Genomic DNA, 18405 nt, shown 5'->3' on the forward strand with positions numbered 1-18405 from the left:
CTCCTTAATCTAACCACGTTGTCCGATTTCAAAAAGGTTTTACGGCGAAAGCATAAAGTTAGATTATGTTAGGAGAGTACATTGACAATAGCTGTGTGTAATGTTTTGTCAATTCAAAGACAGGGTCACCAAAACCATAAAACCAGCTAAAATGATGCACTAACCTTTTACAATCTCCATCAGATGACACTCCTAGGACATTATGTTAGACAATGCATGCATTTGTAGTTCTATCAAGTTCATATTTATATCCAAAAACAGCGTTTTACTATGGCATTGATGTTGAGGAAATCGTTTCCCTCCAATAACCGGCAGTCAAGTCAGCGCCACAAATTAAATAATTAAAATTAGAAAACATTGGTAAAATATTATATTGTCATTTAAAGAATTATAGATTTACATCTCTTGAACGCAATCAACTTGCCAGATTTAAAAATAACCTTACTGGGAAATCACACTTTGCAATAATCTGAGCACTGCGCCCAGAAAAATACGCGTTGCGATACAGACTAGCCGCCATGTTGGGGAGATCTAAAATACTATGTAAATAATCCATTACCTTTGATTCTCTTCATCAGATGTCACTTCCAGGTATCACAGGTCCATAACGAATGTAGTTTTGTTCAAAAAAGCTCATCATTTATGTCCAAAAATCTCTGTCTTGTTAGCACATGATCTAAGCCCGCCGGACTTCACTTCATGAACGAGGGGAAAAAATATATTTACTTTCGTTCAAACATGTCAAACGTTGTATAGCATAAATCATTAGGGCCTTTTTTAACCAGAACATGAATAATATTCAAGGTGGACGAATGCATTCTTTTATAACGTATTGGAACGAGGGTACCCAACATGAACTCGCGCGCCAGAGTCTAATCGGCCATCACCGTTCCATGGCTCTTGTTCGGTCAGATCTCACAGTAAAAGACTCAAAACACTTTGTAAAGGCTGGTGACATCTAGTGGAAGCAATAGGAAGTGCCAAAATATTCCTCAGCCCCTGTGTTTTTCAATGGCATAGGTTTAAAGGTAATACAACACATCAGATATCCACTTCCTGTCAGAATCTGTCTCAGGGTTTTGCCTGCCAAATGAGTTCTGTTATACTCACAGACACCATTCAAACAGTTTTAGAAACTTTAGGGTGTTTTCTATCCATATATAATAAGTATATGCATATTCTAGTTACTGGGTAGGATTAGTAACCAGATTAAATCGGGTACGTTTTTTTATCCAGCCGTGAAAATACTGCCCCCTAGCCCCAACAGGTTAAGCCTTATTCTAAAATGGAATAAATAAATAAAAATTAATCAGCAATCTAAACAAAGGTTTTTAGAAATGTTTGCATATTTATTAAAAATAAAACAGAAATACCTTATTTACATAAGCATTCAGACCCTTTGCTATGAGACTCGACATTGAGCTCAGGCGCATCCTGTTTCCATTGATCATCCTTGAGATGTTTCTACAACTTCATTGGAGTTCACCTGTGGTAAAAATCAATTGATTGGACATGATTTGGAAAGGCACACACCTGTCTATATAATGGTCCCACAGTTGACAGCGCATATCTTGGCAAAAACCAAGCCAGGAGGTCGAAGGAATTGTCCGTACAGCTCAGAGACAAGATTGTGTCAGGGCACAAATCTGGGGAAGGGTACAAAAACATTTCTGCAGCATTGAAGGTCCACAAGAACAGAGTGGCCTCCATCATCAAGAAGTTTGGAACCACCAAGACTCTTCCTAGAGCCGCCCGGCCAAACAATCGGGGGAGAAGGGGCTTGGTCAGGGAGGTGACCAAGAACCTGACGGTCACTCTGACAGAGCTCTATAGTTCCTCTGTGGAGATGGGAGAACCTTCCAGAAAGACAACCATCTCTGCTGCACTCCACGAATCAGGCCTTTACGGTAGACTGTCCAGACTGAAGCAACTCCTCAGTAAAAGGCACATGACAGCCCACTTGTAGTTCGCCAAAGGGCACCTAAAGACTCTGACCATGAGAAACAAGATTCTCTGGTATGATGAAACCGAGATTGAACTCTTTGGCCTGAATGCCAAGCATCACGCCTGGAGGAAACTTGGCACCATCCTTACGGTGAAGCATGGTGGTGGCAGCATCATGCTGTGGGGATGTTTTTCAGTGGCAGGGCTGGGAGACTAGTCAGGATCCAGGCAAAGATGAACGGAGCAAAGGACAGAAAGATCCTTGACGAAAACCTGCTCCAGAGTGCTCAGGACCTCAGACTAGGGTGAAGGTTCACCTTCCAACAGGACAACGACCCTATGTATACAGCCAAGACAATGCAGGAGTGGCTTCTGGACAAGTCTCTGAATGTCCTTGAGTGGCCCAGCCAGAGCCCGGACTTGAAGCCGATCAAACATTTTTGAACAGACCTGAAAATAGCTCTGCAGCAACGCTTCCCATCCAACGTGACAGAGCTTGAGAGGATCTGCAGAGAGGAATGGGAGAAACTCCAAATACAGGTGTGCCAAGCTTGTAGCGTTATACTGGCTGTAATTGCTGCCAAAGGTGCTTCAACAAAGTACTGAGTGAAGGGTCTGAATACTTATGTAAACGTGACATTTCAGTTTACATTTTTTATACATTTGCAAAAATAAAAAATAAACAGTTTGATTGTCATTATGGGATATTGTGTGTAGATTGATGGGAAAAAAGATTTAATCCATTTTTGAATAAGGCTGTTACATAACAAAATGTGGAAAAAGTCAAGGGGTTTGAATACTTTCCGAATGCACTGTATATATATTTTTTTTAAATGGCACACAAGACATCCGTCATTCACACCTGTCTCAGTGGACTAATCCATTGCAGAGGCTGTGGCAATGGCACACCGGTAGTAAGTCTACATTTAGAGTAAATTCCCATAATTTCGAATCTACAATGTTTGTTTGGTTACGGTCATTTCTGTTAATATATTCAATATATTATGAGTCTTACCTTCCTCATTGTAGGAGTGGACACCGTTTGCAGAACGCACAACCTAGGCTACACTTTCATTCCATTTACGAGTTGTCAATTTATAAATTGTCTTTTGTTTGGAGCGCTCCTGTCAATCTTGAGAAAGGAAACGCACCTGATTACGTATAGAAGTAGGCCTAGGCTACCTGGCCTGCAAGCAAATGTAGGCCTATAAATTTGCCCAGATCTGGGGATCTGATACTATTTCTGACTGTCTTAACTCACCACCACTGTGGAGCTTCTCAAAGTAATTTTTTCTTCGCCTCAAGCAGCAAGTAAACAAAGTATGTTTTTACATCCATTGAGAATGAAAATAGTTCCTCAACATAGCCTATTTGAAAAATCTTTCCAGCTCTCTCCCTTTCGATAACCACAGCATGAAAGGGGAAGAAAATGTCATGCTCCGATCCAGTGGAAACTCCATAAAATAGGCCTACCTGATTACTTCTTATCCCTTGCACAAATTATCTACAGCTGTGTGTCAGGAGCTTACTGGTGTGGGAAACTGAGGGCCCAAAATATTGTATTTAATGTTGTAAGTTTGCTAGCACTAGCTTCGGGCTGGACCAAGTTGATAGTTGACAAGTTCCTTGCAGACAGGCCATGTGTAGCCAATATGACTTATAGGATATTTATTTTTATCAGGATATTGGCTACCTGCAGGCTGCTATTTTTACATATTGGCAATGGCAATAGAAAGTTACCAATCTAAAAGTATCTTTTTCATTTAGAATTTTGATTAACGACATGACATTGCTTGAGATATGAAAACTATTATAAATTGAAACTGTTCCACGAAAATGTGCATATAAAAATCATAACTGGCACGCAGATCTGTAGAAATGGTACGATAAATTGGCACTCCAAATTGAAAAGCTTGCAGACCGCTGGTGTAGCCCTTTACCAGCAACTTCAGGAGCTTAACAGAAGGCCAGCAGCAGCGGGAGGAGGTGGTTAGGAACAGGTTATTTTCTTCTAGTTAGGATATATTGATCTCTGGCTCCCTTTTTAGTAATTTGTGCGTCTTCATTTTTAATTACAACGCTTAAAGCATCAGACCAGCTCAGTAGCCTACATATAGTTAATTTTATTAAAACATATGGAAAAATTCACGTTAAAATGTTTTGACTGATCGATTGGCTGAAAGAACAGACGACTCTCGGTCTACTAAGATTTTATTTTTGTCGGGGACAGCCCTAGACATTTTATTTGAACTTGTTTCAATGTTGATAGTAAAATGGTATGTTTGAATCAACATCATTTCAGTGTCATGCCTCATGAACCTAAATACAGAGGTATACTGAAATAAAATGTGAAGCCAAAATCCAACGATTCCTGCCTGAACATTGACTCCTACTAGTATACGAGGGGCAATGCACTTCAGAGAGAACAAGTCTACCGTCCAGATGATTACCTCTATGTACCCTGCTTAGATTTGGAAACAAGCGGTGTTCAATTCAGCGGAGCTCCCCTGTCAACACATTTAGACATTAATAAGCTTCCATACTAATTTGAGTAGACTACCAAAATAACACTGAATAGTTGAAAGTAACTAACTTTTATTACATAAGTTGTATGTGAAAGTTAATTCGGAGTGAGGTTGAGTTTATGTAGGCTACATTGACATCTGATTTGCCCAATAAAGGACACCATAATTTCAACATTTAGCTAGGTATACTCTCATTCATCCATCTTTGGAAGTTTAGAAATAGCTACCATTAGCCCTATAAATAGGATGCCAAATTCATGATACTAATAATAACATTACACTTTTACCTTTGGATATAGTCTTTTATATACTGCACGTTATTCATAATATTTATTTAAAACGCCACCCCGTTCACGATAATGGTTTGCTCCTACACACAGTGAGTCATGTGGCTGTGGCTTGCAATACAAAGCAGGCAGACTGGCATAGAGGCATTCAGTTACTGTTGCATTCAGATTGAACATTAGAATGGGCCAAACGAGTGACCTAAGCGCCTTTGAGCGTGGTATGATCGTCTGTGCCAGGAACGCCAGTTCCAGTATCTCAGAAACGGCCGGCGTCCTGGGCTTTTCACGTTGATGAGAGGTCGAAGGAGAATGGCAAGAATCGTGCAAGCTAAGGCATACCACAAAAAAGGAAAATAACGGCAAAGTACAACAGAAGTGTGCAGGAAGGCATCTCGGCACGCACTTGTCGGTCGTTACCACAGATGATGACCACACCGTTTCCACTCCTATTAGATAAAAACATGGAGAAGTGGCTCCAGTGGGCACACAATCACCAACACTGGACAATTGAGGAGTGGAAAAAAATAACCTGGTCCAACGAATCCCAGTTCCTGTTGTGTCATGCTGATGGCAAAGTCGGGATTTGGCATAAGCACCATGAGTCCATAGCCCCATCCTGCCTGGTGTCAATCGTACAGGCTAGTGGCGGTGGTCTAATGATGTGTGAAACATTTTCCTGGCACACGTGAGGTCCCCTGATACCAAATGAACGACGTTTTCCTGCCCCAAAGAATTCAGACTTATGGAGGCAAAGGGGTGTCCGACCGGTACTAGATGGGTATACCTAATAAGCTGGCCAATGTGTGTGTACTATCCAAGCAGAAGATACTCCTTCAAAATTGATATTTGATTGTGTTCACAATTCAATATAAAGTTTGTCCACAAAAGAATAATTGATATGTTCGATTCATGTCTCAATCTCAACCAAAAATCTAAGTTAAAGAATAGCACTAAATCAAATCAAACTTTAATTGCACTTGAAATAAAGTTTGATTTGATTTAGTCCTATTCGCCAACTTAGATTTTTGGATGAGATGGAGGCATGAATCCAACATAACTTAACATAACATAACTTGTAGACTACATTTGAAAATCAACCAACCATCCTTCAAATACAAGACAATATCCAAACATAAAAGTGTATTATTAAAATCATGAATTTTGCATCCTATTTATAGGGCTAACGGTGCATTACCAAAAGTATGTGGACACCTGCTCGTCGAACATCTCATTCCAAAATCATGGGCATTAATAATGAGTTGGTCCCTCATTTGGGTCTATAACAGCCTTCACTCTTCTGAGAAGGTTTTCCACTAGATGTAGGAACATTGCTGCGGGGACTTGCTTCCATTCAGCCACAAGAGCATGAGTGAGGTTGGGCACTGATGTTGGGCGATTAGGCCTGGCTCACAGTCGGCGTTCCAATTCATCCCAAAGGTGTTTGATGGGGTTGAGGTCAGGGCTCTGTGCAGGCCAGTCAAATTCTTCCACACCGATCTCGACTAACCGTTTCTGTATGGACTTCTCTCTGTGCACTGGGATATTGACATGCTGAAACAGGAAAGGGCCTTCACCAAACTGTTGCCACAAAGTTGGAACCACAAAATCGTCTAGAATGTCATTGAATGCTGTAGCGTTAAGATTTCGCTTCACTGGAACTACCGAACCATGAAAAACAGCCCCAGACCATTATTCCACCTCCACTAAACTTTACAGTTGACCCTATGCATTGGGGCAGGTAGCATTTGCCTGGCAACCGTCAAACCCAGATTTGTCCGTTGGACTGCCAGATGGTAAAGAGTGATTCATTGCTCCAGAAAACACATTTCCAGTGCTCCAGAGTCCAATGGCCACGAGCTTGACGCCACTCCAGCCAAAGCTTGCCATTGCGCATGATCTTAAGCTTGTGTGTGGCTGCTGGGCCATGGAAACCCATTTCATGAAGCTCCCAACAGAGTTATTGTGCTGACGTTGCTTCCAGAGGCAGTTTGGAACTCGGTAGTGAGTGTTGCAACCGAGGATAAGGGTCTGAATACTTATGTAAATAAGATATTTTCAGTTTAGTATTTTTTTTATACATTTGCAAACATTTCTAAAAACCTGTTTTTGCTTTGTCATTATGGGGTATTGTGTGTAGATTGATGTGGGGGGAAACAAACAATTGAAATCAATTTTACAATAAGGCTGTAATGTAACAAAATGTGGAAAAAGTCAAGGGGTCTGAATACTTTCCGAATATACTGTGTGGCGCAGCACATAAGAAAGCATCAGTGAGATCTGGGGTGTACTTTCCTCTGCCTAGTCTCTCAGCACCGTTTAATCTGTACCTTTATCAGACTTACATAGGCTCTCCAATGACTGATTATCAACAAACATAGGCCATTTCAACACCGCCCTGAGGTTGACAGCAGTCCATTGATTTTTTTTTCATTTTTTATCAGAGTTCTTATTTTACTGGGTTTACAAATAATACATGGTGTGGTCATTTTTTTTAAAGACATCTTGGAAAATCCATTTTGATCTTAAAAAGTATTTGTTTACTTCCATGGTTCCCATATGAACAATGGTTTCAGAGGGTTCAAAGACAGCAGCAGTTAGTGGGTTCATAAAGACTGGAAGCTTTTAGAGACTGATTAGAGGAGTTAATTAAGACTTCCTGTGTACTAGTACTTACATGTATTACTTACTAAGCAACTTCCTGGAAGGAAAAATGAGTCACACATTCTCTGATCAATGAGTCACACATTTTCTGGTCAAATTTAGGGAAATTCCTTGCAATTTAGATTAAAATCTACTTCTACAGGTAAAGGATGGACCAGTATGGATGAATTAACACCCAAACTGGCCAAAGAGGGGTTCATGCTAGGCTGTGGCCATTCAACCCAACAATTGTCAAAAAAAGAAAACAAGGAGCTTGGAGCGATACCTCATGTCCATACTCTACCACAGCCTGCAGGCTATCCAATTTCACTTTCCTCAGTGTGTGTGTGTAGCCTAACAGGCCTCTTCCATAAACACATCCCTTTGAAGGAGATTGATGTATCCTGTGAGGGAGAGAGATGGGGCATCCAGCCATGGTTTTACAGTGGAAGGCGCAGGAAAACAGCGCCTGAGGAAACAATCCAGCTTTCTTTAAAACGGCCTGACAGGCAAACAAGGGCTCTGCTTCTGATTCGGAAGGCATTTATGGCAGAAAAACGGCAGGCCTTCATCTTTGACCAACCCCAACTGGGCCGGAATGGAAGACAGCCATCTTCGATGTGAGGCCCGGACCAGTACTACCACAGCTCAGCGATAAGCGAATACGGTCTGATATACCACAGCTGTCAGCCAATCAGCATTCAGGGCTCAAACCACCCAGTTTATAATCTGGGATTGGTGTTTGCAGTGACTGGGGAGATGCAGCAAAACTATGAAATAACACATATCGAATCATGTAGTAACCAAAAAAAAGTGTTAAATCAAAATATATTTGATATTCTTCAAAGTAGCCACTCTTTGCCTTGACAGCTTTCCACACTCTTGGCATTCTCTCAACCAGCTTCATGAGGTAGTCACCTGTAATGCATTTTTCCTTCTTAACGCGTTTGAGCCAAATCAGTTGTGTTGTGACAAGGTAGGGGTGGTATACAGAAGATCGCCCTATTTGGTAAAAAAATAAGACCAAGTCCATATTAATGCAAGAATAGCTCAAATCAGAAAAGAGAAACGACAGTCCATCATTACTTTAAACATGAAGGTCAGTCAATGCAGAGCATTCAAAAACTTTTAAAGTTTCTTTAATTGCAGTCGAAATTTACTTGTGACACTGGTCGGTGATTTCTTTAGAATTCAAGGCACACAACCAGCATCCTGCAGTGTTACGCCATCCTATCTGGTTTGCGCTTAGTGGGACTATCATTTGTTTTTCAACAGGACAATGACCCAACACACCGCCAGGCTGTGTAAGGGCTATTTAACCAAGAAAGAGAGTGATGGAGTGCTGCATCAGATGACCTGGCCTCCACAATCATACAACCTCAACCCAATTGAGATGGTTTGGGAGGAGTTGGACCACAGAGTGAAGGAAAAGCAGCCAGCGGCCAGCAGCTCAGCATATGTGGGAACTTCAAGACTTTTGGAAAAACATTCCAGGTGAAGGTGGTTGAGAGAATGCCAAGAGTGAGCAAAGCTGTCATCAAGGCAAAGGGTGGCTACATTGAAAAATCTAAAATATATTTTGTTTTTTTGGCTACTACATGATTCCATATGTGTTATTTCATAGTTTTGATGTCTTCAGTATTGTTTTCCAATGAAGAAAATAGTAAAAATAAAGAAAAACCCTTGAATGAGTAGATGTGTCCAAACTTTTGACTGGTACTGTATGTATGTAGCACAGCGAGGTCCATGTATTAATTGTCACAAAGCTGTACGCACAGTAGTATGGGAGAGGCTGCTCAACTTTACCATGGTACTCTTTGTATCCCTGAGGTCCATTGTAAGTCAGCAGAGAAGCTCTGATATGAGTAGAGGTCAGCCAATGACAACACCTTTTGTGAGGTGCAGCTAATCCACCATCCCTCAACTCTGCTGTTCCAAATTTTAAAGAAAGTCAAACTAATCCATAATTGGACCGTGCTTACACTGCCCTGAGGCAGTTGGCTTTGACCCGGTTATTCTTTAGTTTCACCCTCCTGTCCAGACATAATACATTGACAAAAGCATTATATATATATAGCAACTCCTGTAGTCACTTTAAAACATGGACAGGGGTGGAAAGAGTTTTGCACATGCCTCAAAGCCAGATAACAAAACAGCTGAACATTGGGATAAGCCTATTGGGATGGCCTGATTTAAATGATTTATTCTTCAACAATCCAAATTAAACAACAAGCTCCAGGGTGGGTAAATCAAGGCATACTCTCAGTCCTGTCACTTCTAAGAAAATCTATTTGCACAGTGTTCAAAGTATATTTCACATAAAGAATAGAATAAAAGTTGAGTCCTGGACTCCGACAGCTGAGCATGCACTTTGTCAATTGTAACAGTAACCCATACAAGACTATAAGCCATTTGTATCACAGGCCTTCATTCCCACCATGTGCCCCTGAATGGGATATTCCAGGCCGAGTCTTGCTTTTGACTCTGGTGGTGAGGTGTGGTGCAGGGTCTCCCTCTCTGCTTTTGACTGGTGGTGAGGTGTGGTGCAGGGTCTCCCCCTCTGCTTTTGACTGGTGGTGAGGTGTGGTGCAGGGTCTCCCTCTCGGCTTTTGACTGGTGGAGAGGTGTGGTGCAGATCTCCCTCTCTGCTCTTGACTCTTGTTAAGTAGTGGTTTAAGTCTCCCTTTCTGGTCGTTCCCTTGAGAGCACTGGATGATGTTGTTGTTATGGTAGTTCCCAAAGGCTTGACCCAGGTCCGATAGCTCAGCACCTTTCTACTAAAAGCCCTATTTTTAGTGCCTTTTCCGTTTCATTGCGTTATCAGCGCAGAACCCACGCCACATCCCCGTTATTAGCGGGTGAGTCACCACAGTCCGGCGAGTTGCAGTACTGACCATCTCCCCTGGCCCATCTGGACAGGGTGCAAGTGGGCCCTCCAGAGCCAGCGCTGTCACGTTGCCAAGGGAAGTTGGCCACGAGAGTCTGTGTGTGCCCTGCTCTTGAGGGGAAACAACGTGGCACGTGGCCGCAACACCTGGATGCACTTAGACATGAGGCGCAAGTGCGTGTGATCATTTATTCTGTCAGTAGTGGTTGAGGATTCATTTGGCGCGAGATGAAAGCAGCCTCAACAATACCTCATCATACACAAAGCTCATAAATCTAATGGCTATACACAATAAAAACAAGGTATTAAAACGCTATAAACAGTTATATTCACCATATGCCATCTCACATTCAACAATGGTTACCTCGGGACACAAAACATGTGAAAACATGGGTATTACTCAGACCATTAATCCTACCAATAAGCAGGTCTGGGGATAACAACAACATGAGTGACAGCCAGGGAGATGAGAAGGACCAATTCCAGGGCCCTCATCTCAGCGCTAGACCAGTGTTGATGCAGACACACAGGGTATCATCCACTTGAGGTAATGCCTACACTGAATAGCATGCCATTATCCGGATACCTTTGAGTGTGGTCTAGGTAGAAAGAAAAGAAAAGCGATTGGCGGCCCTGCCGACAAGGGTCATAATCATAACTCAGGAATAGCTCATGGAGGTGAAACTGTGGCTTATGCCCTCTCACATTCTCCCTGAAGGGAACACAGCACATACTTTGATCATGCCCTAACCAGGCCAGAGCAGTCTTCACCAGACAGAGGGAGGGAGGGAGGTATGGAGGGAAATATAGAGTGAGGGAGAGGGGATACACCTCCAGTAGTCAGTACAGTCCATGAGCAAAAATTCATCCACAGACAAGGTTTGAGTATTAGTTTTAACTGGCTTGATCTAATATATATTACTCATTTCAACTGACAAAGTCTACCAAGTTTCAGTATGATATATCTGACACACAGTTGAAGTCGGAAGTTTACATACACCTTAGTCAAATATATTTAAACTAAATTTGTCACAATTCCTGACATTTAATCCTAGTAAATATTCCCTGTTTTAGGTCAGTTAGGATCAACACTTTATTTTAAGAATGTGAAATGTCAGAATAATAGTAGAGAGAATGATTTATTTCAGCTTTTATTTCTTTCATCACATTCCCAGTGGGTCAGAAGTTTACATACACTCAATTAGTATTTGGTAGCATTGCCTTTAAATTGTTTAACTTGGGTCAAACGTTTCAGGTAGCCTTCCACAAGCTTCCCACAATAAGTTGGGTGAATTTTGTCCCATTCTTCCTGACAGAGCTGGTGTAACTGAGTCAGGTTTCTAGGTCTCCTTGCTCGCACACAATTTTTCAGTTTTTCCCACAAATGTTCTATAGGATTGAGGTCAGGGCTTTGTGATGGCAACTCCAATACCTTGCCTTTGTTGTCCTTAAGCCATTTTGCCACAACTTTGGAAGTATGCTTGGGGTCATTGTCCATTTGGAAGACCCATTTGCGACCAAGCTTTAACTTCCTGACTGAAGTCTTGAGATGTTGCTTCAATATATCCACATAATTTCCCCCCCTCATGATGCCATCTATTTTGTGAAGTGCACCAGTCCTTCCTGCAGCAAAACACCCCCACAACATTATGCTGCCACCCCCGTGCTTGCAAGCCTCCCCCTTTTTTCTCCAAACATAACAATGGTCATTACGGATAAACAGTTCTATTTTTGTTTCATCAGACCAGAGGACATTTCTCCAAAAAGTACGATATTTGTCCCCATGTGCAGTTGCAAATCGTAGTCTGGCTTTTTTATGGCGGTTTAGGAGCAGTGGCTTCTTCCTTGCTGAGTGGCCTTTCAGGTTATGTCGATAAATAGGACTTGTTTTACTGTGGCTATAGATACTTTTGTAACTGTTTCATCCAGCATCTTCACAAGGTCCTTTGCTGTTGTTCTGGGATTGGTTTGTACTTTTCGCACCAAAGTACCTTCATCTCTAGGAGACAGAACTCGTCTCCTTCCTAAGCGGTATGACGGCTGCGTGGTCCCATGGTGTTTATACTTGCGTACTATTGTTTGTACATTTTGAACGTGGTACCTTCAGGTGTTTTGAAATTTCTCCCAAGGATGAACCAGACTTGTGGAGGTCTACAATTGTTTTTCAGAGGTCTTAGCTGATTTATTTTGATTTTCCCATGATGTCAAGCAAAGAGTCACTGAGTTTGAAGGTCGGCCTTGAAATACATCCACAGGTACACCTCCAATTGACTCAAATGATGTCAATTAGCCTATCAGAAGCTTCTAAAGCCATGACATTATTTTATGGAATTTTCCAAGCTGTTTAAAGGCACAATCAACTTACTGCATGTAAACTTCTGACCGACTGGAATTGTGATACAGTGAATTATAAGTGAAATAATCTGTCTGTAAACAATTGTTGGACAAATTACTTGTGTCATGCACAAAGTAGATGTCCTAACCGACTTGCCAAAAAATTTGTGGAGTGGTTGAAAAATGAGTTTTAGGTAAACTTCCGACTTCGACTGTATCTGTCAGTGCCTCTTAAGCTCAGATTTATTGCCTGACCGAGGACACCCACTGACAGATATTTGAATTTCTTTTCACATTTCAAACAGAGAAAGTCCAACCCAAACCCCAATCCACACAGATATAGATACCCTACCTGTCTATCTGCAATCCATCCCACATCTCACCTCTGAAGGCCCCCTGGGATTCCAATAGAACCCTCTGCATGCATGACCACACACAAACACACTTACTTGCACTGTGGAGCTGATCTCGGCAGCAAAGCCTCCGGTGATTGGAGCCTCGTGACTGATAAGCAACCGTCCGGTCTTGGCCACCGACTGAAAAACACAACACACGCAGTCTGATCAATACAGTGTGACATCACCCATAGACAAAATCTATAGTTACCTTACACATAATGTCTCTCCCCAGCCTGCCTGTGGTGTCTAAGGCAAGCATGTCGCAGACAACGAGACAAGCATCGTATTATGGTACCATGACAAATGTACAATGAGTTAGAGGGTGAACATGATTTGAGTACGCAAATACAGTTTGTAGCATGTTCTAACACAGGAGTTCACATCCTTTTACCCGGAGGGACCCCTATTTCACATTTGATACATTTTACTACAGTTAGTGCAGTCAACCCATGAGTAACAATTCTTAACACAATGAATAGCTCCCCGGAGATAATAAATACTCAAACTCAAACACACACACACACACACACACACACACACACACACACACACACACACACAACCATTCTAACAGAATTTGTGTAGCATATGTGTGTGCACAAACGAGTGCAGTATTGTCCATAAACGCTGGCCTTTGCTTAAAATAGCCTCAGACTCATAGTTAGCCGGATACCTTTTCCACTTAATTTATTAACTAGGCTTCTTTTCATTTAAAAGTTTCAATTCGATAGCCAGAAAAGTCTGTATAGCCCTCTCCCAACAGAATGAACGACATGCATCTTCTAGTGACAGGACAGGCGCCTGTCAGTCATGACAGGGACACTGCTGGTTTGTCAGTGTGCTGTCTGTCCCCCTCTCGGTATCCGTGTTATTTTTGTGCGTTCTGGTTGGCTGCAGTTGAATTTCTTTTCACGGAGGAGGGAGATCCCATGGGACGTCCCATGTAACGTAAGTGGTAATGATGAGTTGAAATCCACGTAATTATTGTTCTGTGGCCCATTCATTTATTTTCTTTCGGCCTGTTTCAAAGGCTTACTATAGCCAGCCACAGAGTCGGGAACAGAGGCCATTTACTGTGGTTTGATTGACGACCGAACTGCAAGTGTTGACAAGTTTATAAAAGGTGTCGCAATGACTGAATAAAGTCAATCTCCTATTTCCCTATGTTACTCATAAAATATACAATTTAGTTATACTGCATGTCCATGGTATCACATCCGGAGAAGCAAACCAAAGATATTGTTTGTATTTTCCTAGGAAAGCCCATGTCGAGACGTGCTAGTGCCAGTGACCCGTCAGTGCAGCCTACGGATGGGTTATTTGCGAACGAACGGCTCTTTTTGACCGGATCTTTCAGGTGAACGGAACCGAAACGGTGAGAGAGCCGCTCATCTACTACTGCTTTTCGGTAATTATCTGCAGATAAATTAGAAAACATTTGATGAAGATGTTGAATCCTCACGGCATGAACAATAGTTAGTGGAGAGAGAGCCTGATTATGTTCCAAAACATGATAAAAAGGAAAGATTGACCGTTATAAAAGCTAATGTCATGATATTTACAGTGCCTTCAGAAAGTATTCATACCCCTTGACTTATTCCATATTTTGCTGTGTTACAACCTGAATTAAAAATGGATTAAAGGGATTTGTTCTGGGTAAGTCTCTATAGTACAATATTTGCCCATTATTCTTTGCAAAATTCATCAAGCGCTGTCAAATTGATTGTTGAACATTGCTAGACAACCACTTTCAAGTCTTGCCATAGATTTTCAAGACGATTTAGGTCAAAACTTTAACTTGGCCACTCAGGAACATTCACTGTCTTCTTGGTAAGCAATTCTAGTATAGCTTTGACTTCGTGTTTTAGGTTATTGTCCTGCTAAAAGCTGAATTCATCCCCCAGTGTCTGGTGGAAAGCAGACTGAACCAGGTTTTCCTCTAGGATTTTCCCTGTGCTTAGCACCATTCCATTTCTTTTTTATCCTGAAACTCAATTATGTGGGCCTAATTCAAATAATGCATGTCATAACAAGATGCCCAGTGCTTCAAGCCTCTTTTCAACACTCTCCCCCTCTTTCACCACCTGCAAAATTGCTGTCGCATCTTGCACCATAGTATACACTTGTCTGTCCATCATGCATGTAAACAACTTGCTTGCCTGCTCTATCCGCACTGACTGGTAAAGTAATTTAATTAGTTAAATGTTAAAAAAAAAAAAAAATCCACAAGTTAAAAAAGGAATGATATAAACCGTTACTTCTTGTGGTTCGAACCGGTTCAGAACTTTATTTTGCTGGTTGAAACAGTGGAATGGAATGAACAGTATGTGTGCATGACCAGGCTTTGTTTGCATGGCCAGGCTTTGTGTGGTATGGATGTTGGAGAGCAGTAGGATGTGTTCTTTTGAAATGCTATTGGGGTTTGATTTAGGCTGGTAGGCAACGAGCTGGATGACATGCTGAGAGGCTGTTCATCTGGCTTTACTGTAAACCCTACTTTACAGCAGCAGCAGGACGAAGAATAGGTTGCGGTGGAGGAGGAAGATGCAACAGACCACAGCGTATAACTAACACCATCGTATAGTCTGATCTCATCCAAACCTCGTCTGTCTCTCCTTAACTCAGTCTTAACTCCATCGTCTCCAAATCGCATCGCTCCATCCTCAATAGATTATATCCCTACTCTTGATTAGGAGACAAATACCGGTATAGCAATTATAATTCACGGAAGTTCAGTTAGCTACTCCATCAATCCAGGCTGTAAAAACCTGCTAGTGTTGTGTGGTAGTAATGCACTGGTTTAGTGTTTCTATTGGATTGTGCAGCCCTGAGTTACAGCTATGAGTGGAGAGAAATTCCTTCTTCGGTTTGGAATGAGAATATTGTTTCCACAGAAATAATGGACTACACAGACAAAGCTGTGATTCTCTCATTCCCCTATACAAGAGGGTCTACTGCAGGCATGTGACACACTGCAACTAGAACAGGCATGAGGCAAATTATCACCTGGCTCCTCCACCTTCTAAACCACTTGGCAAGTGAACTCCCAATGTATCACAACATGCCCTATCTGCAATACCTTTTTTGAGTAAGCGCCGCAGCTTATATACAGCGTCATTTTTCATTTGGTGTGGAGACTCCTGACCTCACTCAAAACCTACTCTAGAAATACGCAACACATGGATATAGAAAGATACAAAAATATAGCTTCATTTGCTACTACACCAAAGGACCACAGATACAGTATCAGAACCAAAAGCGTTGCTGATGTTAAAGAGGCTGGTTGAGTGTTTGTTTACGTCGCTGGGGTCCCTAGTATGGTTGCACACTGACTCGGTCAGAGACCACATACTAATATGGGGATCTCACCATGACAGTCTCCAGAGTCAACCTATTGGAAGAATGCCTGCTTTGCCAGCCATGGCATTTCTAGGTATGGCACTCCGGTTGAGAGTAGGACTGTCCAATCACTCATATTGTGTGATCAGGAAGAAAATAAATTGTACCATCCCTTTAAAATAATAATGTCCATTATATTTGTATCCTTGTCTACTGAGCTTGAGTAACTGACTACCAGGTGAAATACCTTAAAAATACATTTTCACATAAAATAAACCCACAGCACCGCAGGCTATATCATTTTGCTATAAAGGGTTGGAAATTGGGAGAACCAGAGGGTAACGGTGCCTTGCTAAAATGTAACGCAGATAGCAAATCAGGCAAGGGGTGAGAGAGGGCACCAATATCATGGTGTGACATGTTACGGAATATGACTCACAGGTAGATAAATAAGTGAGGCTACCCCCCAATTCCCTGCAGCTAAATTGACACCAGTCCCCCTGCTTGTTGTCACACACGCAGACAGAGAGAGAGAGAGAGAGAGAGAGATTGTGTTTAAATAAGCGTTTCACTTCACCCCTAAACACTAGGGGCTGCCTCTACCTCAGTGCCAGGAGTAGAGCTGCATACCATACTCCAACACAAGCACATTCTTCAGATGCTTCTGACAAAGGCAGCAGCGCTGTTATTTCAATATCGTGAGATAGAATTTCACCCCTCGGGGGCCAGGGAATCGAATGACCCATTTAGTAATCACACTCCAAATGCCTTCTGGATTTCTGCACTAATAGGTGGGACGGTGGTTTGGGAAAGCCTGTCCCTTGCCGACGGGTATTCTGATGTGTGATTGTGACTGATTCCAGTGCATGCTGTGACAATAATGGACAAGACAAAATGTAGCTATTCACGTCTGGCCCACACCGCAGGGGTATTGCTGAATGTAAAGCAGGGGTGCCCAAAATGTTGGACTATGTGGGCTAAATAGGAATATGAGAACCAGGTGAGGCTTGGGCCAAGATTATGTGAGATCACACTCTTAATAATAATCACAAATGTAATAAAATAAACACTATCAGATTCAAACTGAGGAGTATTCCAGCTCCCAGATCTCTTGCCTCAAATGCTAGATCATACCCAGCAATCTTTTGTTATGAAGAAACTGACATTTTATTGTGAGCTCGACCGTTTAAAGCTATAATCACTGCTTATGTGTTTGGATAAAGATTTTGTGGGACAGACAAAAAACTATGGAGAAGAAACAGCTCTTATGTCCATCTGATCTCTACTTTTCCCTCAACCTCTTAAATACGTCCGTCTGTCTTCTTTCAGTCTGTCCATTTTCCTTCTACCTGTTGTCTGTCTTGTGTCTTCTACTTGCTCGCCCGCCCACAGCTTCCATCCGCCCGCGGCTTCCGTCCGTCCGCCCGCCCGCCCCCCCGGTCGGTCCCCCGCCTGCGTCTTCCGTCTATCTGCGCCTGCCTGCGTCTACCGTCTGTCCCGTGCCTTCCGCCCCGCCAGTCCCCTGCCAATACCCCGCCTGTCGGTTGGTCCCCCCGCCGGTCGGTCGGTCTTCCGCCTGCCCGCGTCTTCCGCCGTCCCCCCCGGTCGGTCCCCCGCCTGTCTGCCTGCGTCTTCCGTCTGTCTGCCCCCCCTGTCTGCGCCTGCTTGAATCTTCCGTCTGTCTGCGTCTGCCTGCGTCTTCTGTCTGTCCCGCGCCTTCCGCCCTGCCGATACCCCGCCTGTCGGTCGGTCCCCCCCGCCGGTCGGTCGGTCTTCCGCCTGCCCGCACCTGCCCGCGTCCTCTGCCGGGCCGCCCGCCAGCCAGTCCGCGCCAGCCAGCCCGCGTCTGCCTGCGCCAGCCATCCCGCGTCTGCCTGCGCCAGCCATCCCGCGTCTGCCTGCGCCAGCCAGCCCGCGTCTTCCGTCTGCCTGCGGCTTCAGCCCCGCCTGCACGCACCATCCGCCCTGCCGGTCCGTCCCCCGTCTGTCTGCGCCTTCAGCCTCGCCTGCACGCGCCATCCGCCCTGCCGGTCCGCCCCCCGCCCGTCGGT

The 18405-nt window shown here is 43.1% G+C and overlaps 1 protein-coding gene across 1 annotated transcript in view; it reads right to left on the minus strand.

Moving 5' to 3' along the window:
- LOC106605051 (2-oxoisovalerate dehydrogenase subunit beta, mitochondrial) overlaps nucleotides 1-18405 on the minus strand; it is an 86720-nt gene that overhangs the window by 9418 nt on the left and 58897 nt on the right. Inside the window, exon 9 of the mRNA XM_014200299.2 lies at nucleotides 13067-13153. Coding sequence (XP_014055774.1) covers nucleotides 13067-13153 — 87 coding nt within the window. The remainder of the gene's footprint in view (nucleotides 1-13066; nucleotides 13154-18405) is intronic.

This window comes from Salmo salar, chromosome ssa05 (assembly GCF_905237065.1).
Source record: "Salmo salar chromosome ssa05, Ssal_v3.1, whole genome shotgun sequence".
NCBI classification, from domain to species: domain Eukaryota; kingdom Metazoa; phylum Chordata; class Actinopteri; order Salmoniformes; family Salmonidae; genus Salmo; species Salmo salar.